At 42.8% G+C, this 22,761-nt stretch overlaps 1 protein-coding gene across 1 annotated transcript in view; it reads left to right on the top strand.

The window, feature by feature from the left end:
• FREM1 (FRAS1 related extracellular matrix 1) overlaps positions 1-22,761 on the top strand; it is a 72,232-nt gene that overhangs the window by 23,644 nt on the left and 25,827 nt on the right. Inside the window, 12 exon segments of the mRNA XM_033173004.1 lie at positions 87-254; positions 1,169-1,377; positions 4,032-4,125; positions 5,191-5,443; positions 7,311-7,505; positions 9,727-9,912; positions 11,619-11,815; positions 14,431-14,656; positions 17,685-17,829; positions 18,749-18,890; positions 20,115-20,310; positions 21,177-21,441. Of these exon segments, the coding sequence (XP_033028895.1) occupies positions 87-254; positions 1,169-1,377; positions 4,032-4,125; positions 5,191-5,443; positions 7,311-7,505; positions 9,727-9,912; positions 11,619-11,815; positions 14,431-14,656; positions 17,685-17,829; positions 18,749-18,890; positions 20,115-20,310; positions 21,177-21,441 (2,276 nt within the window).

Raw genomic sequence — 22,761 nt, 5'->3', positions numbered from 1 at the left:
ATAGTAATGCAAGTTTAGATTTGGGGATGGAGGGATGAATATATCCCTTACATTTTGTTTGTTTGTTTGTTTGTTTTTGCTCCTAGCATGCCATAAACCACATGAAAGTTGCTTACATGCCTCCATTGCAAGATATCGGCCCTGAGCCTCGGTATATCCAGTTCACATTTTCAGTCGGCAATCGACACGGCAACACTTTGCAGGGGATCTGTTTTAACATTACCATTGTCCCAGTAGACAATCAAGCTCCGGAGGTATGATTCTAATGCTAACAGGAACAGGAGAAAATAAGAGATTCGACATTGTTCAGGGTTGAACTTAGCTAAAAAGGAAGAAGACATTGTTTGGGCTTGTGAATTTTTCCCCTTTTTGTTGTTTCGGCTCTTGAATGATGAAATCAAAGTATAATATTTTTAGCATTAGATCGTTTCTTCCCTAAAGAAAGTTAAGTTTTGCTTTCCATCCTACTGTCTCAGAATAGAAACCACACATTATTTGGACAAACATATTTCCCAAGCTTGTGGCTTTTCATTAAAGTGAATACAGGGCAGATTGTATCATTTGCATGGAAGAACTGATGGGCTGTAATGGGAGTGCTTAACCCCTCTTTTAAAAAAAATTATTTTATTGTTGCAACATTTTTAACATATGCAGTCAAAACACAATTTTGGCTTTTCTCTTATTTTTCCAACTTCCCACCTATTTTTCCATGGAGTTGTTGTTTCTCTCCTTCTGCCGCACCCATCTATCTTCTATCTATCAAATCATAACCACAATAATATAATTGAATTACTTCTGTTGCTCATAGCTCAAATTCTGCTCACAAGTTCATCATACTACTGTATAATATTTCTTTAAATTGATGGGATCTCACTAACTTTAAATGTAGCCAAACATGGGCAAATTTCACAAAGTGCAACCAATGTATGTGTGTTTGCGTGTGTAGTTGGTTATCCTAGTTTCTTTTTCTAAAATTGTATTCCTGACTTAATGACAATTGTATAAAGCTTGCACTGTGGCCGTTCTGCAAATACTGTAGGTAGATCATCTCCCCTTTTTCAGCTGTACAAAATGATGTGGTAAAAAAAGATTACCTCAAGGTGAACGGATCAACAAAAGCATGTTCTGAGAGGAACATTGTAACTTTTCTCTCTTTCCTTCTGTCCAGGTGTTCACAAACAACTTGAAAGTAGAAGAAGGAGGGTCATGTACCATTACAGAGGGCCACATTTTGATTTCAGATGTGGACACCAAACAGGAGAACATCCGCATCCATCTGCTAAGGCCACCTCTTCACGGAACTGTTGAGCTGGCTGGGATTCCTATGAATCAGGGGGACTGGCTCACCTGTGAAGACCTGCACATGTCCAAAGTCAGGTTAGAAGGCGCTGAATATGCCTGCTCTGTTCTTGATGTAGATTCTGCTAATTCAACCTATGAATCAAAACAGTGTTGTTGTTCAGTCATTCAGTCATGTCCAACTCTTCGTAACCCCACGGACCAGAGCACGCCAGGCACGCCTATCTTTCACTGCCTCCCACAGTTTGGCCAAACTCATGCCAGTCGCTTCGAGAACACTGTCCAACCATCTCATCCTCTGTCATCCCCTTCTCCTTGTGCCCTCCATCTTTCCCAACATCAGGGTCTTTTCTAGGGAGTCTTCTCTTCTCATGAAGTGGCCAAAGTACTGGAGCCTCAACTTCAGGATCTGTCCTTCCAGTGAGCTGACTCAGGGCTGATTTCTTTAAGAATGGATAAGTTTGATCTTCTTTCAGTCCATGGGACTCTCAAGAGTCTCCTCCAGCACCATAATTCAAAAGCACCAATTCTTTGGTGATCAGTCTTCTTTATGGTCCAGCCCTCACTTCCATACATTACTACTGGGAAAACCATAGCTTTAACCATACGGACCTTTGTCGGCAAAACAGTACTGAGAGCAGAAGCAAATGACTGTGAAAACAAAATAAAAAAATTCTTTCCAGTAGCACCTTAGAGACCAACTAAGTTTGTTCTTGGTATGAGCTTTCGTGTGCATCCAAGAACAAACTTAGTTGGTCTCTAAGGTGCTACTGGAAAGAATTTTTTTTATTTTGTTTTGACTATGGCAGACCAACACAGCTACCCACCTGCAAATGACTGTGGTGTATGTTTTGAAGGACTCCAGCAATTCACCTGTAGATTGAGGATCAAAGGTTGGAATCTCTCTTTCTCTCTCTCTCTCACACACACACACACCCATAGCTGTCAACTTTTCCCTTTTCTTGCGAGGAATCCTATTCAGAATAAGGGGATTTCCCTTAAAAAGGGGGGGAAAGTTGACAGCTATGACACACACACACACACACACACACACACACACCCTTCCCTGCAGATACAAAGCTAGAATGCCAGTGAAGGCTGGTACAGAACATCATCTCTGATATGCTTGTTTTGGTTGCTTGTTTGTTTTGGTTTGTTTTTTGAGACAAGGTTTTTTTCCGCTCCAATGCAAAGCAGGGTTGGGCAGACTTCAGGCTTGCGGGACCTATTTTGTTTTGGTTTGTTTTTTACATAAAAAGAGCCTGTTGGATCTAGCCCAACATCTGATTCCCAGCAACTGGTGTTCAGAAGCATGCTGCTTCTGACGGTGCAGGTGGAGCTCAAACCTTGTGGCCAGTAGCCTCTTCCTTCATGAATTTGTCTAATCCTTTTTTCAAAGCGATCCGAGTTGGTGGGCATCACTGCCTCCGGTGAGAGTGTGTTTAGCTATGTGCTGCATGAAGAAGTACTTCATTATTAAAAACCTGAGGTCTGCCACCACTCGCAAAAAAATAAATAAAAATGCTGGCTTAGTGGGGTGACATTCTCTGAGAACGCTCAGCTGTTAAATCTGTGAGCAGTACCGAAATGAAACACAAAAATTATTTCATACCCATTCCTGGATTCTTTCTTCAGCCACCTAATTTAATGAGGGAGGGAAGCTTTATAGTTGCTGCTGTTGTTACGCAATGGGCAGTAAGTAAGCCTTATACGTAAGTAAGTCAAGCATGCCCAGTGTAGCATTAAATTAATCCCTGTGGTGGTAGTAGCAGTACTACTACTAACTACTCCAGTGAAGGAGGAGGAGAAAGGTGGACCATAACTTCAACCTCTGGCTTCTTCAGGTATGACAGGGAAAGACCCCCTGGCTGTGAGTGTGAAGGCCGCTCCCTGCAAGGCCCTTTCCACCTGGCCTAAGGGGCGAGGCCCGGACTCGCCAGACCTACTGAAGAGGCTCCTTATGAGGCCGGAGGAACACCACCCAGCTATTGTTTTATTCATATATTGATTTAATATGCTGTACACCGCTTTGAGATTTTTTATTAAAAAATATAAAGCGGTATAGAAATTGAAATAAATAAATAAATAAATACCCTAATTCGTTTTGCAGAACGATAAAGTAGTAAGAAATTGGATTCTCAAGCGTACAAATGCTAATCCCATCTATTTCCAGTCAATCGGCACTAGGTTTTATTGTGAATCAAAAGACTCCTTACCGAAAGGAGCAGTAATGTTTTTCGGCAACCGGGCAAAAGGCAAGCTTTCCTCTGGTTCTGGCCTTGCAAGGCATTGGCAGACAAAACAACTGCTTGGTATCCCAGCTTCTCCTATAGGCAGTGGCTTCACGCGCTTGGAAGTCCAATTGAATTCGAGGGACGCCATAGTTCAGTGGTTTGCATGCAAATGGTCTCAGTTTCCATCTTTGGTTTCTCCAGTTGGGACTAGGTGTGTCCGAAACCCTGTTGCCACCCAATGTAAACAGTGCTGAACTAGGTGAACCAATGTTCTGACTCAGTATAAGTCATTTTCCTATGTTCCTTCCTATGATTTGATGCCCCACCCCCTTTCTTTCCCTTTCACCTCTATCTTTAAGTACTAACGTAGATTGTTAGATCTCTGGGCAAGGACTGTGAATTCTTATATATTGCACATTGTAGTAGGTGTGTGGTGCTGATAGCAGCAGGAGTAACAATGCAAACATTTGAAATGAGTTCAGAATGTTATCCCCGCAGGTATCATCACGACGGTTCTGAAGTTCTGCTGGATCATATCCTGCTTGCAGCTACAGATGGTATCAATTCCTTTGAGTTCATTCTGCAAGTTCAGGTCAGTGTGAGACTCATCAGAATATTAGTTCTCTGGAAGATGACAATTTTCAGGGGGCTTTGTGGTTATTTTAGAAACAGGGAGGTCTTGGACGAGATAGGGATCCTTCTTCATTTTTGAGACTTATGTTATACATCTTTGATGGGTATTGTAATAGATACCTGCATCTTTCAGTTTTTTCTGTACTGTCAGGGATGAATCCACTCAGAATTAAATGTTGAAAAATGCAATGCATCAACATAAGAGAGATGCTTTATTTCTACGTATGAATACTTAAAGGACTTGAAACCACTTGCAAATAAACACTGTGCTGTGTTTTGTATATATTCAGCCCTGCCATTGTTTGCTAAAACTCCCTAGTTTATTAAAAGTCAAAAATCAGGTTGGATACATTGGGATGTTGTAGTCAATGTTGCTCATACTCTGAGTAGCCACATGGAGATGAATGGGCATGATTAACTTAGGTCCATTCAGTGCTTTTTGGGGGGCTACTCAAGGGTACGCAGTACCAGCATCTCTCTTATTTGCGTGGACAGGTGGAGTCCCCCCAACCCTAGGTGACCCCCGAGTGGAATAATGACTCAAGACAATGTGCTATGGGATTAAAATTGGCCACAACTTTATTAAGTTTCAGATGTAGGGAGACCTTGGCTCAGGCATTGGGCATTTATCCTTCCCAGTCCCCAGCTTGGGATCTGGGGGACATCAGGGTTATCCAGAATGTGTGGGGATTGGGCTGGCTCTGGAGAACATATGTTCAAGCAGAGAGCCTCCCCCCCCCCGTTTCGCTCAACAACTTCAACCTGAACCCCCCAAAAATGGGCCTTCCTACTTCCTAAAAAAGCTCATCAACTTTGACCTGAACCCCCCCAAAAGGGGGTAGATCACTGCCAGTTTTTAACTCTGTGAGTAGATCGCTGTCTCTTGGAAGTTGGCCACCCCTGCTGTAAATAAAACAATCCCTTCATCCTGTCATAGCTTCCTGTCTTTGCAACCCCGCTTACACACAGAAATGAATGCCCAGCACAGTTTTGCTCTCAACATATATATATATATATTTTCCAGGTGAATCCAGTAAATGATGAACCTCCTGTCATGAATGCTGACCTCATTCCCTCCATCCAATGCCCAGAGGGTCAGGCAGTGCCCATCACCTCGGAGAACCTTTATGCTACTGATGAAGACAGTGAAGACATGCAGCTGATGTTCATGCTCGCTCGAAATCCTAAATATGGGGTTGTGAAGAAAGACAGGATTGTGGTGGATCGCTTTCCACAAGTCGATGTTGTTTCTGGAGCAGTGGAATATGAACATACAAGTAAGTGTGAGCAATGCTCTGATCATATATTTTAGGGTTGCCATATTTCAAAAAGTTTGGCCAACGTTGTTGAGCTTTCTTTGCAAAATCTCAAAAGAGCTATTTTTTAATGAAATTTGCCAAAATCTACACTTCTGACATGGGATGCCAAACGTCCAGATTTTCCCAAACATTTTTTACCAATTTCCGCCCATATGCTGTTTACAAGGGCCGAATACTGGCTGTATCCGGAAAATTCTGGACATATTGAAACCTTTCTCTATCCAGGCCAAGTCTTTATTCCTGTTGCAAGAAATTCCATTATAAGTGGTTACAACCCTATCTTGAGGATAAAGGTGGCTCCATTGTGTGTATGGGGGGGTGGTATTGTTTTTGTTTGTTATTATGGTATGTAATTTTGCGGAGACTTTTCAGGGAGCTGCTGGGGGCAGTTTCCAGGGAGATAGAGAAATCAGCTTCCACCTGCCCACTTCTGCATGTTGATCTCTGGATCCAACCCTTATTGAATAATAATGGATGTTCCTTGGAAATTAAAATCTTTTGGTTCATATCTTGAAAATAAAAACATACTGGCTGTAGCCAAGCCAATTGTAAGCGCTTATCAGTTTCATTTATTTCTGTAAAAGAGATTGGAATATACCTACTGTTTGAAGCAATAGGATTTTGTAATCCTTGCCAATTGTTTTCAAAATGGTTATAGGGGAAAATACAGAAATACGAACATAGAATTGCTTTAACATTAATAATTCCTATATATGGCTTATCTCTTAAGTGTTAGACATATGCATTGATTTCTAGGTCATTGGATTAACATTTTTTCATGGGGGTAGTCTGTCTCGCCAGAGTGGTGCATGCTCTAGTTATCTCTCGCTTGGACTACTGCAATGCACTCTACATGGGGCTACCTTTGAAGGTGACACGGAAACTACAACTAATCCAGAATGCGGCAGCTAGACTGGTGACTGGGAGCAGCCGCCGAGACCACATAACACTGGTCTTGAAAGACCTACATTGGCTCCCAGTACGTTTCCGAGCACAATTCAAAGTGTTGGTGCTGACCTTTATAGCTCTAAATGGCCTCGGTCCAGTATACCTGAAGGAGCGTCTCCACCCCCATCATTCTGCCCGGACACTGAGGTCCAGCTCTGAGGGCCTTCTGGCGGTTCCCTCACTACGAGAAGCCAAGTTACAGGGAACCAGGCAGAGGGCCTTCTCGGTAGTGGCACCCGCCCTGTGGAACGCCCTCCCACCAGATGTCAAAGAAAAAAAACAACTACCAGACCTTTAGAAGACATCTGAAGGCAGCCCTGTTTAGGGAGGCTTTTAATGTTTAATAGATTATTGCATTTTAGTGTTCTGTTGGAAACTGCCCAGAGTGGCTGGGGAAACCCAGCCAGATGGGCGGGGTATAAATAATAAATTATTATTATTATTATTATTATTATTATTATTATTATTATTATTATTATTTGTATGATGCAGAAAAGATGTCTGTACAAACAGGTGGATGTCTTTGTTATTGTTCCTTACAAGACAAGGATGGGGAACCTGTGGCTTTCCAGTTGTTTCTGGACTACAACTTTCATCTTCCTGACTGTTGGCCATGTTGATCATGGTGGACGGGAGTTGGAGTCCAACAAAATCTGGAGCACCACAGTTTAGCCATCATTGTTGGAAGGAATAAGTTACCATAATTGAGTAATTCTAGAAATACCTCCCAATCTTCTCGTTTCTTCTTCATGACTGTAGCTGAAAATATTTTGCACCTTGGCATCTTAAACAAATGTTTCCTATAAATATTTTTGTCTTGCATTGCAAAAAATATCCTGTTTTATCTCTTGTTGTTTCTTTTCTTTGTTTTCCCCAGGTGGAGAGATTGGCTTGACCCCTTTATTTGATATCCTTACCTTTGTTGTCTCGGATGATGAAATCGGCCCAACAAATGAGTGTTGTTATGACAAATCTCCCTTTCCTCCTGTTCCACTTCATAAATCTTTTCCAGTATATGATATCAACATCACAATATTTCCTATAGACAATCAACCACCATCCATTGTTACTGGTAAAAACATCTTTAATTTATTTATTTGTTTTTGTATGCCCAGCTGGCATGTTGAGAATTTGATATTATAGTTCAGTACATCTTAGGACAATGCTGGACTTTCTATGCTAATTTATTAACAAAGCACTTAAGGTTTTTTATATATAAAAATTTTGTTTTTCAAACTTTTTTTTTTACAAACATACAAATCCAATATTTCCCCAATAGACATATGTATATTTAATTCCCCCCCCCCCTTTGCAGTTTCTTACATTATTTTAATTCTTAGCGCTGCATTTCCCTCATTATACTAAGTAGTAATTATTCCCTAGTTTTCCTTTAACATTGATTTTAACTGCTTGGTTTTAAATTAATGCTGCCAATGAACATAAATGTATACAATAACTTTTCAAATATTCCACAAATTTCCCCCATTCTTCAATAAAGTTTTTTTTCCATCTTTGTTTCTTATTGCTCCAGTAAGTTTTGCCATATCGGCATATTCCATTAATTTAATCTGCCACTCCTCCTTGGTTGGTACAGAATCTTCTTTCCATCTCCGGAAAGATTTCTTTCTTTTAAGACAGTTGTTCCATGCATGCTTAGCTGAAAAAAAATGCTGAAATAAGGGATTTCCATGAAAAAAAAATCACATAACCTAAATGAGTCCTACATGCCTAGACTGGACACTGCACGAATTATCTGTGACAATTTCAATAGTTGTTTATTTTTTATAACTGAGTGGCATTCTACGAAAGGCAGCTATTTTGCCTGCAATGTGTGCATGTCCACTACTTTTCAATGAGGTATGTATGAGTAACTTTGTGATTTGTGGTCTATCACCTAAGCAATGTTCTGGAAATGAAGGATTGTCCCAGCAGGGAAATTAAGCACCGGTGCATGAAAAATGGTTCATTATGAGCAATTCATAACAGCTCTCAGGCAATTAATGCTGTGACAAACAGAGGTAACAACAGATCTTGAGCACTGCATAAACCATACTGAATAGCTTATCAGCAGAATTGTTTTGCAAGCAGGTTTGTTTTTCTTTCCCCCCTTTCTCCCTCCTTATTCAGTTGGTGAGGATGAAGAGTCATTGGTACAGCACAACTGGAAAACAATGCTATCAAGCAGTAGAACGATGGCTTTCGCCACCAGTTATTTGTTTTTTTAGAAAAAAATTATTAAATTTTCAAACAATAAAACACAAACAGTACAAACGAACACTACACACAATAACAAAAATAATACCAAGAAACAATATTTAAAAATACAAAAAATAAACATACCTAAAATAGCTATAATCATCCTATTCCTTAACATTGTTAATTGACTTCCTCACGTCCCCTCCTTCTGCGTACACTGTATATCATCATTAGTAAATTCTTAACATTATATAATCATCATTTATATCTAATCTTATTCTAAATCTATTTTCGTTATCATACTTCTATCTTTCTTTGTCTCATATATTTTCCTTATCTGTAGCCTATCTAGCCCCCTGATTCAATTCTTAAATACTAATCTTAGCATAAGTTTTCAAATATTCTTTAAATTTCTTCCAATCTTTCTGTACCGCGTCATCCCTCTGGTCTCGGAGTTTCCCGGTCAGTTCTGCGAGTTCCATATAGTCAATCATTTTCATTTGCCATTCTTCAACCATAGGTATCTCTTCAGTCTTCCAGTTTTTAGCTAGTAATGTCCTTGCAGCTGTTGCGGCATACATAAAGACTGTCCTATCCTCTTTTGGGATTTCATGGTTTACAATACCCAGTAGAAAGGCCACCAGTTATGTTTAGCCTGGAGAAGAGAAGGTTAAGGGGTGAGATGATAGCCATGTTCAAATATATAAAGGGATGTCATGTAGAGGAGGGAGAAAGGTTGTTTTCTGCTGCTCCAGAGAAGCGGACACGGGGCAATGGATTCAAACTACAAGAAAGAAGATTCCACCTAAACATTAGGAAGAACTTCCTGACAGTGAGAGCTGTTCGGCAGTGGAATTTGCTACCAAGGAGTGTGGTGGAGTCTCCTTCTTTGGAGGTTTTTAAGCGGAGGCTTGACAGCCATCTGTCAGGAATGCTTTGATGGTGTTTCCTGCTTGGCAGGGGGTTAGACTGGATGGCCCTTGTGGTCTCTTCCAACTCTATGATTCTATGATTCTATGATTTGAGGCATTTCTTTAGCTTTGCAATTCCGGCTCCTTAAATCACACAGCATTTATCACTGTATCATTTGTTTGCAGGTGCCATGTTTGTTGTGGACGAGGGCACCTCGGCTGCCATTACAATTAACCACTTGTCTGCCACTGATCCTGACACGAAAGCAGATGACTTGCGGCTTGTTTTAGCTTCTCCTCCCCAGTTTGGGTACATCGAGAATATATTGCCTTCCCCTGGCTTTGAGAAAAGCAACGTGGGAATAAGCATAGGTACGTGTGCTACAGGGAAGGGCAACTTGTTTTTTAAATCTAGGCACACTGCCAACACCTCGGCAGTCCACTGTGCCTTCCTGTGGTCAAATGTATGCAGGGGCCAGCACCAGCAAAGAATCAAAAGAATTGTGGAGTTGGAAGGGACCACAAACTTGGGCCTCCAGCTGTATTTGGACTACGGTTCCCATCATCCCTGACTGCTGGTCCTGCTACTTAGGGATGATGGGAATTGTAGTCCCCAAAAACAGAGATTCGAGTTTGGGAAACACTGATCTAGTCCACCCCCCTGCAATGCAGTTTCAACTAGCCTTTTCAAAATGCTTTTTTCATTATAAGTTGCCTTTGCTTTCCTATTGTGCAGTTTTAATTTATGGTTATTGTTTTCTTGTTTAATAGACTATTGTATTTTGATATTCTGTTGGAAGCTGCCCAGAGTGGCTGGGGAAAGCCAGCCAGATTTGGGGGGGGTATAAATTTTATTTATTTATTTATTATTATTATTATTATTATTATTATTATTATTATTATTATTATTATTAAAACTGCTTTGTTAGCCTTTGTTGGCAAGTTTGGGACTACTGCTGAATAGTGGGTACAACAAAAACAAAATCTGGGGACCCCTTCTAGTTGGGGTCCCCAGATTTTGGGGGACCCCAACTAGGGGTCTAGCCACTGGATGTTAAAACTGTCCCAAAGTTTTGAGGGGTCTGTGTGACAAACCTCCACCTCAGACTCTCCCCTTGTTACTAAGTTATGTTTTTAATCAGGTGTTCTGGGTCAAATTAACATGCACCCCACCTGTCCCTTTGAGGTCCGTCTGTTATTGTCTTTCCCTTTGTTTAATAAACTGTGAATTTCTTAGTAACGGGAGTTTTCCTGTCCAGCGGCCGTGGTCGGTTATTTCCACTGCTCTGGGCTTCGGGTTTTAACCTCTCCTTTGCCTATAGTTCGGGGCCTCTCCTTATTAGATCCCCTCACTATACCAGTTGACTAAGCCCTCTTAGCAACTCTGTGGCAATCCCAGGTTTTCCTCCCGCTAGCCTCTCCTGAGGGAACTCTAAGACACAAACTATCGCCTTTCAGATTAGTTTTGCCCTTTACCTGAATTCCCCTCCTCAAGAGCTTATATAACCTGCTGGACCAAAAGAACGACGACTTGGCTCAAAAACAAGAGATCTTTATTTATTACAGAGCATAACGGTTTCAGTATAGGTTCATAAGCTTAGTTTGTTAACAGTGTAGATTCTTCGTTTCATCAACATAAACACATCTTTAACGTTCCTAGCCTAACCTAAACCTAACCTCGCCCCACACCCTCCTTCTTCAGTCACCACTCTCCAACCCTCTCACACCCTCACTCACACCCTAACTGCTGCTCCTTCCTTTTAAATAGCGGAATGTCCCACCTCCCAAGGGTGTCTGCCATTCTAACTGGGGAGTCCATTAACCCTTAAAACTCCATGGGTCTCTAAACAGCCCCTAACTATGACCTGATTCGGTCTGCTCCACCCCAATAAATACCTAGGTCTGAGAACACATTTTGCGTAAATATCATCCACGGAAACATTTTAGAGCACATCACTCCTCTTTTCTACCAACACGTGGAGCCCAAACGAGTGTACATGTCAGGGAATGGCAAGGCTATTTCAAAGAGTACAGGAGAAGTTGCATATCCAGTATTAACTTGCATTTCCTTCATCTAGCCTCATTTCAGCTGAAAAACATAAAGGGTCTGCATATAAACTATGTCCAGAGCAGGCACAGGAGAATAGAACCAACCGCAGACCAGTTTATGGTTTACGCCACTGATGGGAAGCATCGTTCGATGGAGACACCGTTCTATGTATTGATCAACCCGACGAATGATGAAGTGCCAGAATTTGAAGCAAGGAATATTACAGTAAGGATTGAAATATACTGTAGTGTGTCCCTCTGGTTGTTCCTTTGTCAAAGAGAACATAGCTGGTCTTTACTTTTGCTTCCTCCCCTCACAACTCTTCCAGCATATTCCATTTATTTATTTTCTTGCATTTATATCCTGCCTTTTTTTCCATCATGAAGCCCACCATATGCTTCCCAGGAGACCAGCTATCTGGGCCCACTGACCAGATCAAGAGCTGCTTAGCTTCGGCAAGCTGGTGGCCTCGTGTGCCTTCAGACCATCCTCTGGGAACACCATCTTTTATGACGCGGGTGGCGCTGTGGGTTAAACCACAGAGCCTAGGGCTTCTGATCAGAAAGTTGGCGGTTCAAATCCCCATGACGGGATGAGCTGCTGTTGCTTGGTCCCAGCTCCTGCCCACCTAGCAGTTCAAAAGCATGTCAAAAGTGCAAGTAGATAAATAGGTACTGCTCCGGCGGGAACGTAAACAGCATTTCTGTGCGCTGCTCTGGTTCGCCAGAAGCAGCTTTGTCATGCTGGCCACATAACCCAGAAGCTGTACGCTGGCTCCCTCAGCCAGTAACGCGAGATGAGCGCTGCAACCCCAGAGTCGGACACGACTGTACCTAATGGTCAGGGGTCTCTTTACCTTTACCTATTCAGTCAACCCCAAGTAAATCAGTGCACTATGCGGAACTCAAGATGTCTTAATTTGAGCTTCTGGTTTCCTTGCAGTCCTCTTCAACCCACTTCTGCCTCTCTATCCTCTACGCCAGGGATGGGAACCCTCCAACTTCCCTCAGCCCCAGACAGCATCACCAATGGAAGTTGTAGCCCAACAACACCTGGAGGGTCACAGTTTTCTCCAAGCTTGCTCTGAATTTATTCTGGTTCAAGACTCAGCTTCCCTATTCTTCATAGTCGCCATCCATCACTTAGCTCTTCTGCTCCATGCTACTTCTCCTGGCCCCCAAGCATCACCTGGATGCTTTTTCTACTTCTTTGCCCCATTTTCTTTTGCTGCCCAATCTCCTATCCCTTGGCTCCCCCCCCCCCACACACACACACAAAAAAGAATCCTGGGAACTGTAGTTCAGGAAAGTTGCTGGAAATTGTAGCTCCGCGAGGAGTAAACTACAAATCCCATGATTCTTTGGGGGAAGTAACACGCTTTGAATGTAAGATGTCAGTGCGACAGAGACTAGATCAGGGGTCACCAAACTTACCTGGCCTTGGGCAGTTCCTCCAGCACCAATCATGCAGCGGGCTGGAGGGCAGGGGAGTGCGCGCCCATATGCACGCGCACTTGCTTTTTCTGGCGCGGCACAGTGTCAGAAATAGCTTGAGCGCATGCGCAAGCATCATTTCTGGCACACTTCTGAGTGTAGATCTACCCCTAGTCTTAACCGTTTGCATCTGCACGTACTCGTATAAGTTCTCATGGCATTATTTGTTCTGTTTCCTCTCTTGATTCCTTTCCTTTGCTTGCTTTTCTCTTTCTAATTCCTTCTCTTTCTTTGCGAAGGCAGGGTTGTTTATTCTCCCCCCCCCCTTGATTTCTTTCACGTGTTTTTTATTTGCATTTGTTTTTTAAAAAATAAATTTATTTATTTGGTTTTTCAACTTAAAATTTTACAGAAATATAACAGACATAAATAATAAAAACAAGTTTTGAAGGAATCTCTTGGACTTCCATCCTCCCCTTTGTGGGTCCTATTATTAATCAATTCCTCCCGCATCTTTTATGATAATCCAAACCCTTTACCATTATGTCGAAAATTCACCCTTAAACTACAAGTGATATTTCAATCCTATGAATGATTTTAACTGTTTTCAATGGTCTTTAAAATAAGTTATACATTTCCCCCATTCCTTATTAAAATATTGGTCTTCCTGATTTCTGACTCTTCTGGTATTTTTAGCCATTTCAGCATAGTCCATTAACTTCATCTGCCATTCTGCTCTGGTAGAAACTTTATCTTCTTTACATCCCTGGGCCAATAACACCCACATAGCCATGGTCGCATACATAAATAGTCTTTTCTGCTCCTTTGGGATTTCAGCACCTAGAATTCCTAAAAGGAATGCTTCAGGCTTTTAAACAAAGGTTATTTTAAGCATTCTTTTCAACTCATTATATATCGTTTCCCAAAATCCTTTTACTACCTTACAGTTCCACCTTTTATTTCCCTTTTTTTGCACAGCATTTTTAGAGGAATAGTGGCTGGAGCTGGGCAGTAGAGTTAGGAACATATTCCTAGGCAGAATAGCTCACTATTGTCTGAAATGAATGATAGCCACTCTCCATGGTTTCAGACAGAGGTCTCTCCCAGCCTTACATAGAGAGTCTGGGACCTTTTGCATGCTTTGAGATACCCCTTTTCATAAGATCAGGTGGACTTTTGAGCACCAGCAAAATTTAGTGATGGCTTATTGGAACGGACTGGGTTAGCATCAGCAGCAAAGCTGTCAACTTTTCCCTTTTTTTAAGGGAAATTCCCTTATTCCGAATAGGATTCCTCGCAAGAAAAGGGAAAAGTTGACAGCTATGATCAGCAGGCTTACAAATTCCATGTCTTATTATTCCCTCATTCTGCAAAAGAATCCTGACTTGCCTTCCTTTGACCATTCAGGTGCAGGAGGGCCAGATGAAGCAACTGGATCCATCTGTAATCAGTGCTGTTGATCTGGACGTACCTCAAGATCCCCTGGTGTTTACTGTCCTCCGGCAACCCCAGCACGGCCTCCTTGTTAATGGGAATCATGGCAACGACATCATCCGCTATAAACATGCGACCGACAGTCACCAGCGCCACGAACTTCCTGTGCATGGGTTCTCCATGGAGCTTTTGAAAAACGGTAAATGCTCTCCCAGCCCGTTTGTCCTTCAGAAGAGTTACAGCCAGAGGGTGGAACAATAAGAAATATTCATGTGTTATTTCTGCACCTGGTTCAAAGATTGTCTTTTATATACCTATGGTTGTGTACACATCTACCCTGAACCCAGTGTACTCCCACTGTTGGGGAAGTGGTGTACACATGTTAGCCCTGTACTTTTCCTATACATATAGCTAATACATTTCCTGTATATACTGTCATTTCTTATGAAATGTTGTGTTCTGCTTTTTAAAAAATTATTTTATTTTTATTTTTTTAAATTTTGTGTTTTGATACATTTTTCTCCAAACCAGCTTTGATCCGAATTGAGGAAAAGCTGTATTTTAAGTTGGCAATGTGTACACAGCCTCTCTCTGAGAAAATCATATTTAAACTACAGTACTATGCACATTTGCATGGCAATAACTTCCATTTAATTTGCTAGGGTTTTTTCTTTTCTTTTACTGAATAAAGGATGCTTGATAGGATCAGGCTACAAATCTGTTTAAGATATGTAAACAGTTCAATCGTATGTCTACTCAGAGTAAAATACAGTAAATTCAGTGGGAATATGGCCATCAAACTCAGCGAGTCTCAAATTTCAGCAGACATGCATAAAACTACACTGTAAACGGCATTCACATCTTTCTGCAAGCAAACGGATCAAGGGAGCTGGAGGACTTTTCTTGCAAGACTACAGATACTGGGAGATGGTTTGGAAAATAGGTGGCTGAATTGTAATGATATGAAAGAATTGCTACAAGCAGCCTGAGCTGGTTGTGCAGAGGAAGGCCCTCTGCTTCTGGCGTGAGAAGAGGGTTTGTCAAAAGACTAAGACTGCTCAATGAAACCTTCATTCAACAAAGCCTCAACATTTCTTTGTTTGCGTGTAGAGGTCCTCAAGCCCACCCCCAAATAATTCACAACGCACACAGGAATTTTGTTTAAGGTTATTGGCATAATTTTGGCCACAACTTTTTTAGTAAATTACAACATGTGAGTGGTTGCTTAGGCATTGGTTTGACTATAAGTCCCACCCAGGGGACAGGCTGACTTCCATCCGCCTGGTGGAAGACAGCAAAGGGGAAAACACATTGAGGAGAGGATTGGGGTCGGGGTGGCCAGGACCCTCCCTCTCCCCTAGTGTTCCCAGGGGCTCTTGCGTGGCCCTAACCCATGACCAAGGGACGGACAAGCATGGAGAGCCCCTGGATTCCTTTAACGGTGCACGCAGCAAAGAGGGGCTGGTAACCCCAAAAGCCCCTATCAGCATCCTTGGCTAGCTAATTAAGTCCCGCCCCACAACTCCAGCAGGGTGTCTTGCTAGGCCCCAACCGCAACACGTGTTCTCTAGGAAGGAGAACACGCTAAAGCAGAGCCTGTTTAATTCTGATAGTGATTTATAAAATAATGTTTGGCATGGCAAAAGCGGGCAGAGACCATGCTGGGGAGTCACAAAAGCCATAAAGGGAGACAGGGCACTGACTCCTAGAGGATGAACCCCTTTGAACCCCCCCCCCCCAATATTTGTTAGCTGAGCCATTGCAATGTTCATCTGGGCACTGGATGTGACATCATGAAGTCGGACGTGATGCCCAGATACAATACTGTTGTGTGTGACGCCAGGGACACGATGGATCCTCTTCTTCCTCCTTTTTTTATAGTTTCCAAAGACGCTAATTGATGTTTAATGGTTTTGTAATTGATCTCTGTCATATCGTACCGGGGGGGGGGTGTTAGAACATATTATAGCAAAATGAGAATTGGTACACTTTAATGTAATATTAACAACATAACCAAGATACACATTTAGCACAGTGACATAATACTGAGATAACTTAGAGAGGAAATAGATTGGCAATCTGGAAAAAAAGGGAAGCAGCCCCCGGCCTGTGGCAGTGGCAGGAGGAGCAGAAGGCAGGTGCGCCACCAGCCATGGAGGCCAAGCTGTCACACGATGGCATCGCATCTGACGTCCATGCATCACGCACGTCAGCCCCCCTCCGCAATCTCCCTCCCGAGTCGTTGCATCTTCAGAAAGGTTTGTGTGCCTGAGCTTCCCACCTTGTGTTCTAAAGTCAGGACCACTGAGTTTGATGAAGCTTCCTCTCAAGTAAGGTAAAAAAGAAGTTAAAGGACCCCTGGACAGTTAAGTCCAGTCAAAGGCAACTATGGGGCTGCAGCGCCCATCTCACTTTCAGGCCGAGGGAGCCGGCGTTTGTCCACAGACAGCTTTCCGGGTCATGTGGCCAGCAGGACTAAACCACTTCTGGCACAATGGAACACCGTGATGGAAACCAGAGCACACGGAAACACCGTTTACCTTCCCGCCACAGCGGTACCTATTTATCTACTTGAACTGGCATGCTTTCGAACTGCTAGGTTGGCAGGAGCTGGGACAGAGCAACGGGAGCTCACCCCGTCATGGGGATTCGAACTGCCAACCTTCTGATCGGCAAGCCCAAGAGGCTCAGTGGTTTATACTACAGTCCTTTTGGTGTGTGGGAACCCCTTTGGTTTCTTCCCATACTGCATTGGCTAACTGGGAAGAGCCACAGTGGGGCACCTCCCAACATTTTTATCAAATTGCACTAGAGTGATTGAAATATGGTTTCTATATGCGCTCAAAAGGGAAGGTGAACATATTTTAAAATTTTCACAGGGATGGATGAATGACAAAACAGACACCTTCTTCTTTCTCTCTCTCTTTTTAAAAAAGCAGATTGTTTTCAAAGGAGCATTATTAGTCAAGCAGGCCGTGATATGTGTTTTTGAGTCAATGGTGTGCTGATGGATTAATGAACAGCTGCTGTATTCAAGGCTTGTCCCATGCTAGTTGAAGCAAGCTGGCTGTGACCAGCAGACTTGTGGGGGGCGGGGAGCAGGATGGAAACAGTGGGAAATGATGTGAAAGAGATTTGGGGGGGAAACTGATTAATTTTTCTTCCCTCCCCTCTCCTTCTCCCCTCTCCCTCTCTCTTGTTATCATCCCCTTCATCCCACCTTCCAGGAATGAGGCTGATGTATATGCATGATGACTCTGACAGCCTAGTGGATGGTTTTTCAATCCAGCTATCAGATGGGAAACATAAAGTGTCAAAAACCATTTCGGTAGAGGTCATTCCAGTTAATGACGAGAAACCAGTGCTGAGCAAGTAAGCCACATGTTCATGTTCCAATTTGGTGCATGTGTTCTGACAAAGTGATTCAGCAGTGATCACAACAGCAAATTAGTGATTAATAGAGCTCATCTCTTGTAAATAACCACAGACTAATGCCAACAGTGTTCCAGAAAAAACAATCCTTGGTGAAGGACATTCTGTTGTGATCAGAGAGAGAGCAACGTAGCCAAATCTTAATCAGAGGTACCTACGAACAGAGATACACAGCTTATATGTACAAAATAACGCACACATATACATATATTGTATACAAATCAAAGGCAACGAGTTTACAATTTGCACCCTCTGGTGGTCATCCCAGGCCCTTTCTCTGCTGTAGTTTTCTGTCTGGGTTACTCTGACAATTTCAGTTTCTATCGGTTTCTCATTTTTCCTTTCTTAAGTTGAGTTCTCCACATTTCCAGACAATTTTGTGTTTTTTTCCATTTTCCATTTTAGTGCAAGCATCTCCCAGTATAGAATTTTTTTCCTAATATATAAGTTTTTGCAAAGCAACCTCATTATATGCATTTCAAGCATACTTTACTGCTGTAGCCTATATGCATATATATATTTTTACACATCACCTGACTTGGGAAGTGCAAATTTAGAAAGGTGGATGTGTTTCAGTTTGTGTGTTGCTTTGGAAAGGGCAAACTATGTAGGTTCACCTTCAAATGCAATTGGATTTCTCCTCTATCCCTAACTCCTCATGCCATTGTATGAACTGGGCCGTAATTTAGGATCTCAGTACTGTACTCATTCTTCATCTGTATTAACAGAATGACAGCTTGCTTGCTTGAAATCAGTGTGGGGGGTGTGTGTTCTCTGAGTGATTCTTCCTCTCATTATTTCTGTAATTATCCTCCTTTTCAACAAATAACATGATGGATCCTTTGTTTGTTTGTTGCAGGAAGGGTAAGATAGAGGTGACTATGGGCGAAGCCCAAATTATTTCTAGTGCTGTTCTGTCAGCTGAAGATAAAGACACCCCAAGGGAACAAATTTATTATTTATTTGAGAGTGTCCCAGGAAATGGACATCTTCAGCTCAAGGTCAGTTTTTGTATTTCTGCAAAAACCAAACAAAGTATTGCTTGGGGGAGAGGGGAGAGGAAGAGCCCAGACTTCTTGGGTTAGAACAGGAATCAGTGTAATCCTCCTGTTTCTTAACAGTCTCTCATGGCTTGAAACACACTGCAGTGCCTGTGATAATTTCCACTCTGATCCTTGGAACAATCCAGTAGTGGATGTTCTGTTCACATCAGAGGAACTTCTGCCAGCAGAGTTGTTTCAGAGGAAGTTGATCATAGGAAATGTGAAGAACTCGCACCGGTGCTCTTGTTCTTTTTAATTTGTTCTGTGTGTGCCAAATATGTACCCCTGCTTATATTTTCAGAACTATATAATTGCCATAGGCTACAGTGACAATGTGGCGGGTGTGCTATGGTCTAAACCACTGAGCCTCTTGGGCTTGCTGATCAGAAGATTGGCAGTTCGAATCTCCATGACGGAGTGAGCTCCTGTTGCTCTGTCCCAGCTCCTGCCAACCTAGCAGTTCGAAAGCTCGCCAGTGCAAGTAGATAAATAGGTACCACTGTGGCAGGAAGGTAAATGGCGTTTCCATGTGCTCTGCTTTCCATCACGTTGTCCTGTTGCGCCAGAAGCGGTTTAGTCATGCTGGCCACATGACCGGAAAGCCCTCTGTGGACAAACTCTGGCTTCATCGGCCTGAAAGCGAGATGAGCGCCGCAACCCCATAGTTGCCTTTGACTGGACTTAACTGTTCAGGGGTCCTTTACCTTTTTTTTTACCTTTCTATAGTGGCTAAGGACAACAGTAGGGATAGACAGTAAGGGGCGCTCTAGATATTGTGGACTACAGCTTCCATCATCCTTGAACACTGGCCGTGCTGGCTGATGGGAGTTGTAGTCTAGCCAACCAAGTTGGCTACTCCTGGGCTGTGCTTTATAAACAGGGGCAGAAAGTCTTTTATCCTGCTTCCCCTCAGGGGCAATTTATTTGGCACTGGGTGGGGCTGGAATCAATGCTAGGCAGGGTTAGAGCCGAAAGTGAGCAGGGCCACAGTCAAATGTGGACAGGACACCTACCCCTTCCTCTTTGGTTTTCTTCCTTGTCATTCGCCAGAAATTAAGCCAAGGTGCTGTTGGACCCTGACCCCTGGCTTATAAGGTCTCGTCACTAGCATTACACACAGTTGATCACTAAAATTGTATTTCTTTTGTTTAGTGACAGGCTGGGTTTTGTTTGTTTGTTTAGGCAGGCCATGATTGGGTGACGCTCCATAATGGGATGAATTGCACCCAAAATGACATAGACCTGAACTCTGTGAGATACATACACACCGGAACAATTGGCTCAAAGGTGCAGGACAGTTTTGTGTTTCATCTGTGGGATGGAGACAATAGATCCCCAGAGGTGGTTTTCCCTATTACCATCAAGGACTTGGAAAAAGGTAAATCTATATCTAATCTTTTCATGTAAGGCAAGATTCCTCCTAGTATTTTTTCCCCAAAAGGAGCAGTTCATATACTTGATCTTGTATATGGGTGTGTACAGGGCTTTTTTTCAGCCAGAACTCAATTCCGGCAGATCTCAGATAAGCGCCATTGCCATTATAAGAGAACAAGAGAGGCATTCATGCTGAATTCCAGCACCTCTTTTTCCAGAAAAATGGCACTGGGTATGTATGAATTTAGCTCCAAGCAGGCCTTTGGTAGCTTCACACATTCACAGTGATCTAATCCTGTAGAGCTCATCACAATGAGTTTATACAAGCTTTACACTTATTACAAACAAGGGTGTAAGAAGGCATCAATTTCCATTCCAACCCATGTTCTTCACAAACAGTGCTGTTTCTGTTCTGCTGCAGTTCAGCTTCTAACAAAAACTACATTATTCATCTCATCGTCTACAGTAGCCGAATTTTACACAATTAATTATTAGTTTACACCATTCCTTTCAATGCACAGGAAACACACTGCATTTTGGGGTGGGGAGTTATCAATTATATATTGATAGCAGCAAATGCCTTTCATGTTCAGTGGATTGATTTCCATTCTGGTCATGGGGCAAATAAATAAACACTCGCCATTTATCCTCCTGTTTTTATTTCCATCGGAATTCTAGAATATCGGAATATCCCTTCAGAATACATTTCAACGGAGAGGATTAATCAATAAAAGTCACATTCTTCCTTTTCTGCTGGTGGAAACATCTTGTGAATGGAATTCCATTCAAGGAACACTCCCACCAGCACAAGCCTAGTAAGAATCCAAACCAAAAGATATCGTTAATATTTATGCTCCATGTGTCCTATAGGAAACATTGCAGTTTTCACAAGGCCACTCACTGTGATGAAGGGCGACAGAGGCTACCTGATGACTGACGTCCTCCTTGCAGTCGATGGCACCGAGAAGCCAGAGGAGATCCTCTATGTGATAACCTCCCCACCTCAGTACGGACAGCTTGAGTATGTCACCTATCCTGGAGTTGCCATTACAAGTTTCAGCCAAATGGATGTGGCAGGCCAGGCCGTCTGCTATGTCCACAATAGCAAAGCAGCTTCTCCAAGGGATACGTTCAGGTAAGCAGTGAAAAATCTATTGCTTTTCTTAATAAACTTAGCATCAAGATTGGAAGTAGGAACAGTCGATGCATGGCAGGAAGTGGTACAGCATTCTCCTTTTGGGCATGACATCTTCATGCAAAGAGATCAATGTCTGATCTAAGGTGGAGTGAAGAACTTCTGGCCCTCCATATGTGTCAGGTTAGCACTTCTCTCACACAAGACACAAAACACAGGCAGTATTACTAGTTGAGGTTTATTAGCAAGAACAGGCTTTCAGCAATCCAAGCTTCCCACAACTCATTCCTCACTGTTGGCATGTGTTGGCTCGACTGGCTTCCAGCCCTTCCCAAGGCCAGATATACACCAGGCCCGCCCCCACTTCCTGCTGGTCTTCCTTTGTTCTAATCGCTTGCTCCGCCTCCTACTTCTTGGAGATTCAGGTGCAGCCAATTCCTCCTCCTCTGGAGGGGGGCTTATCTCACTTTTGTTGTGTGAGAGAATCAAGTTCCTGTTTTCCTCTGACTCTTCCTCCCCCTCTGCAGATTCCTCTCTGCCGACCATGTCTCTAACTATATGTTGTTTGTGTTAGCAGGAGCATCCTACTCCCGTGTAGGACCCTGGCAGAGACACATGCCCAACTGGCATGTTCTCTCCCTCCTAGTTGTTCGTTCAGGAGCTTCAAAAGCATTCTTCTGCCTGAACATCACAGCGACTAATGCCAAAAAGCATCAGCACACTTAGGGTCACACTTAGGGATTCGCAGAGTCTTCGCAGCATGCGTAACAGACCTCAGCAACTCAGCGTTTTGGCTAATCTACTTTATTTACATATAAACACACACGGAGCACTGCAACATTTCTCTAGCATCAGACAACAAAGAGAAAGAACAAAGGACAATAGTCCCACTTCATGGAACACAGTAACACAAACATCCTGTCTCCGTCACATCCCACTCTGTGGAATGAAAACCTACACCGTCATGTGATAGACAACAATCCCATGACTGCAGACACAGGGAATGAATCTCCAACAGTTTGACACCAATTCCCATCAGCCTCAACCAATGTGGCCAGGGGTCGGGGATGAGAGGAGCTGTAGTCTGAAGGGCCACCAGTTCCCCACTCCTCATCTAAAATAAGGATAGCACTTGAACAGTTCCCTGCACTGCATGGGAAATAGTTACCATTGTCTTTGTGGTCTAAGGCAGGGGTCAGCAACCACCGTCCCTCAGACCATGTGGTGGGCTGGACTATATTGAGTAAGTTAGACCCATTCGTTTCTAAGCATCTGCTCTTGAGTAAAACTTAGTTGAATATCACCCACTGCCTCGCAAAC

Source organism: Lacerta agilis, chromosome 16 (assembly GCF_009819535.1).
Source record: "Lacerta agilis isolate rLacAgi1 chromosome 16, rLacAgi1.pri, whole genome shotgun sequence".
NCBI lineage: Eukaryota > Metazoa > Chordata > Lepidosauria > Squamata > Lacertidae > Lacerta > Lacerta agilis.
This window is presented reverse-complemented; position numbering and strand designations above follow the sequence as displayed.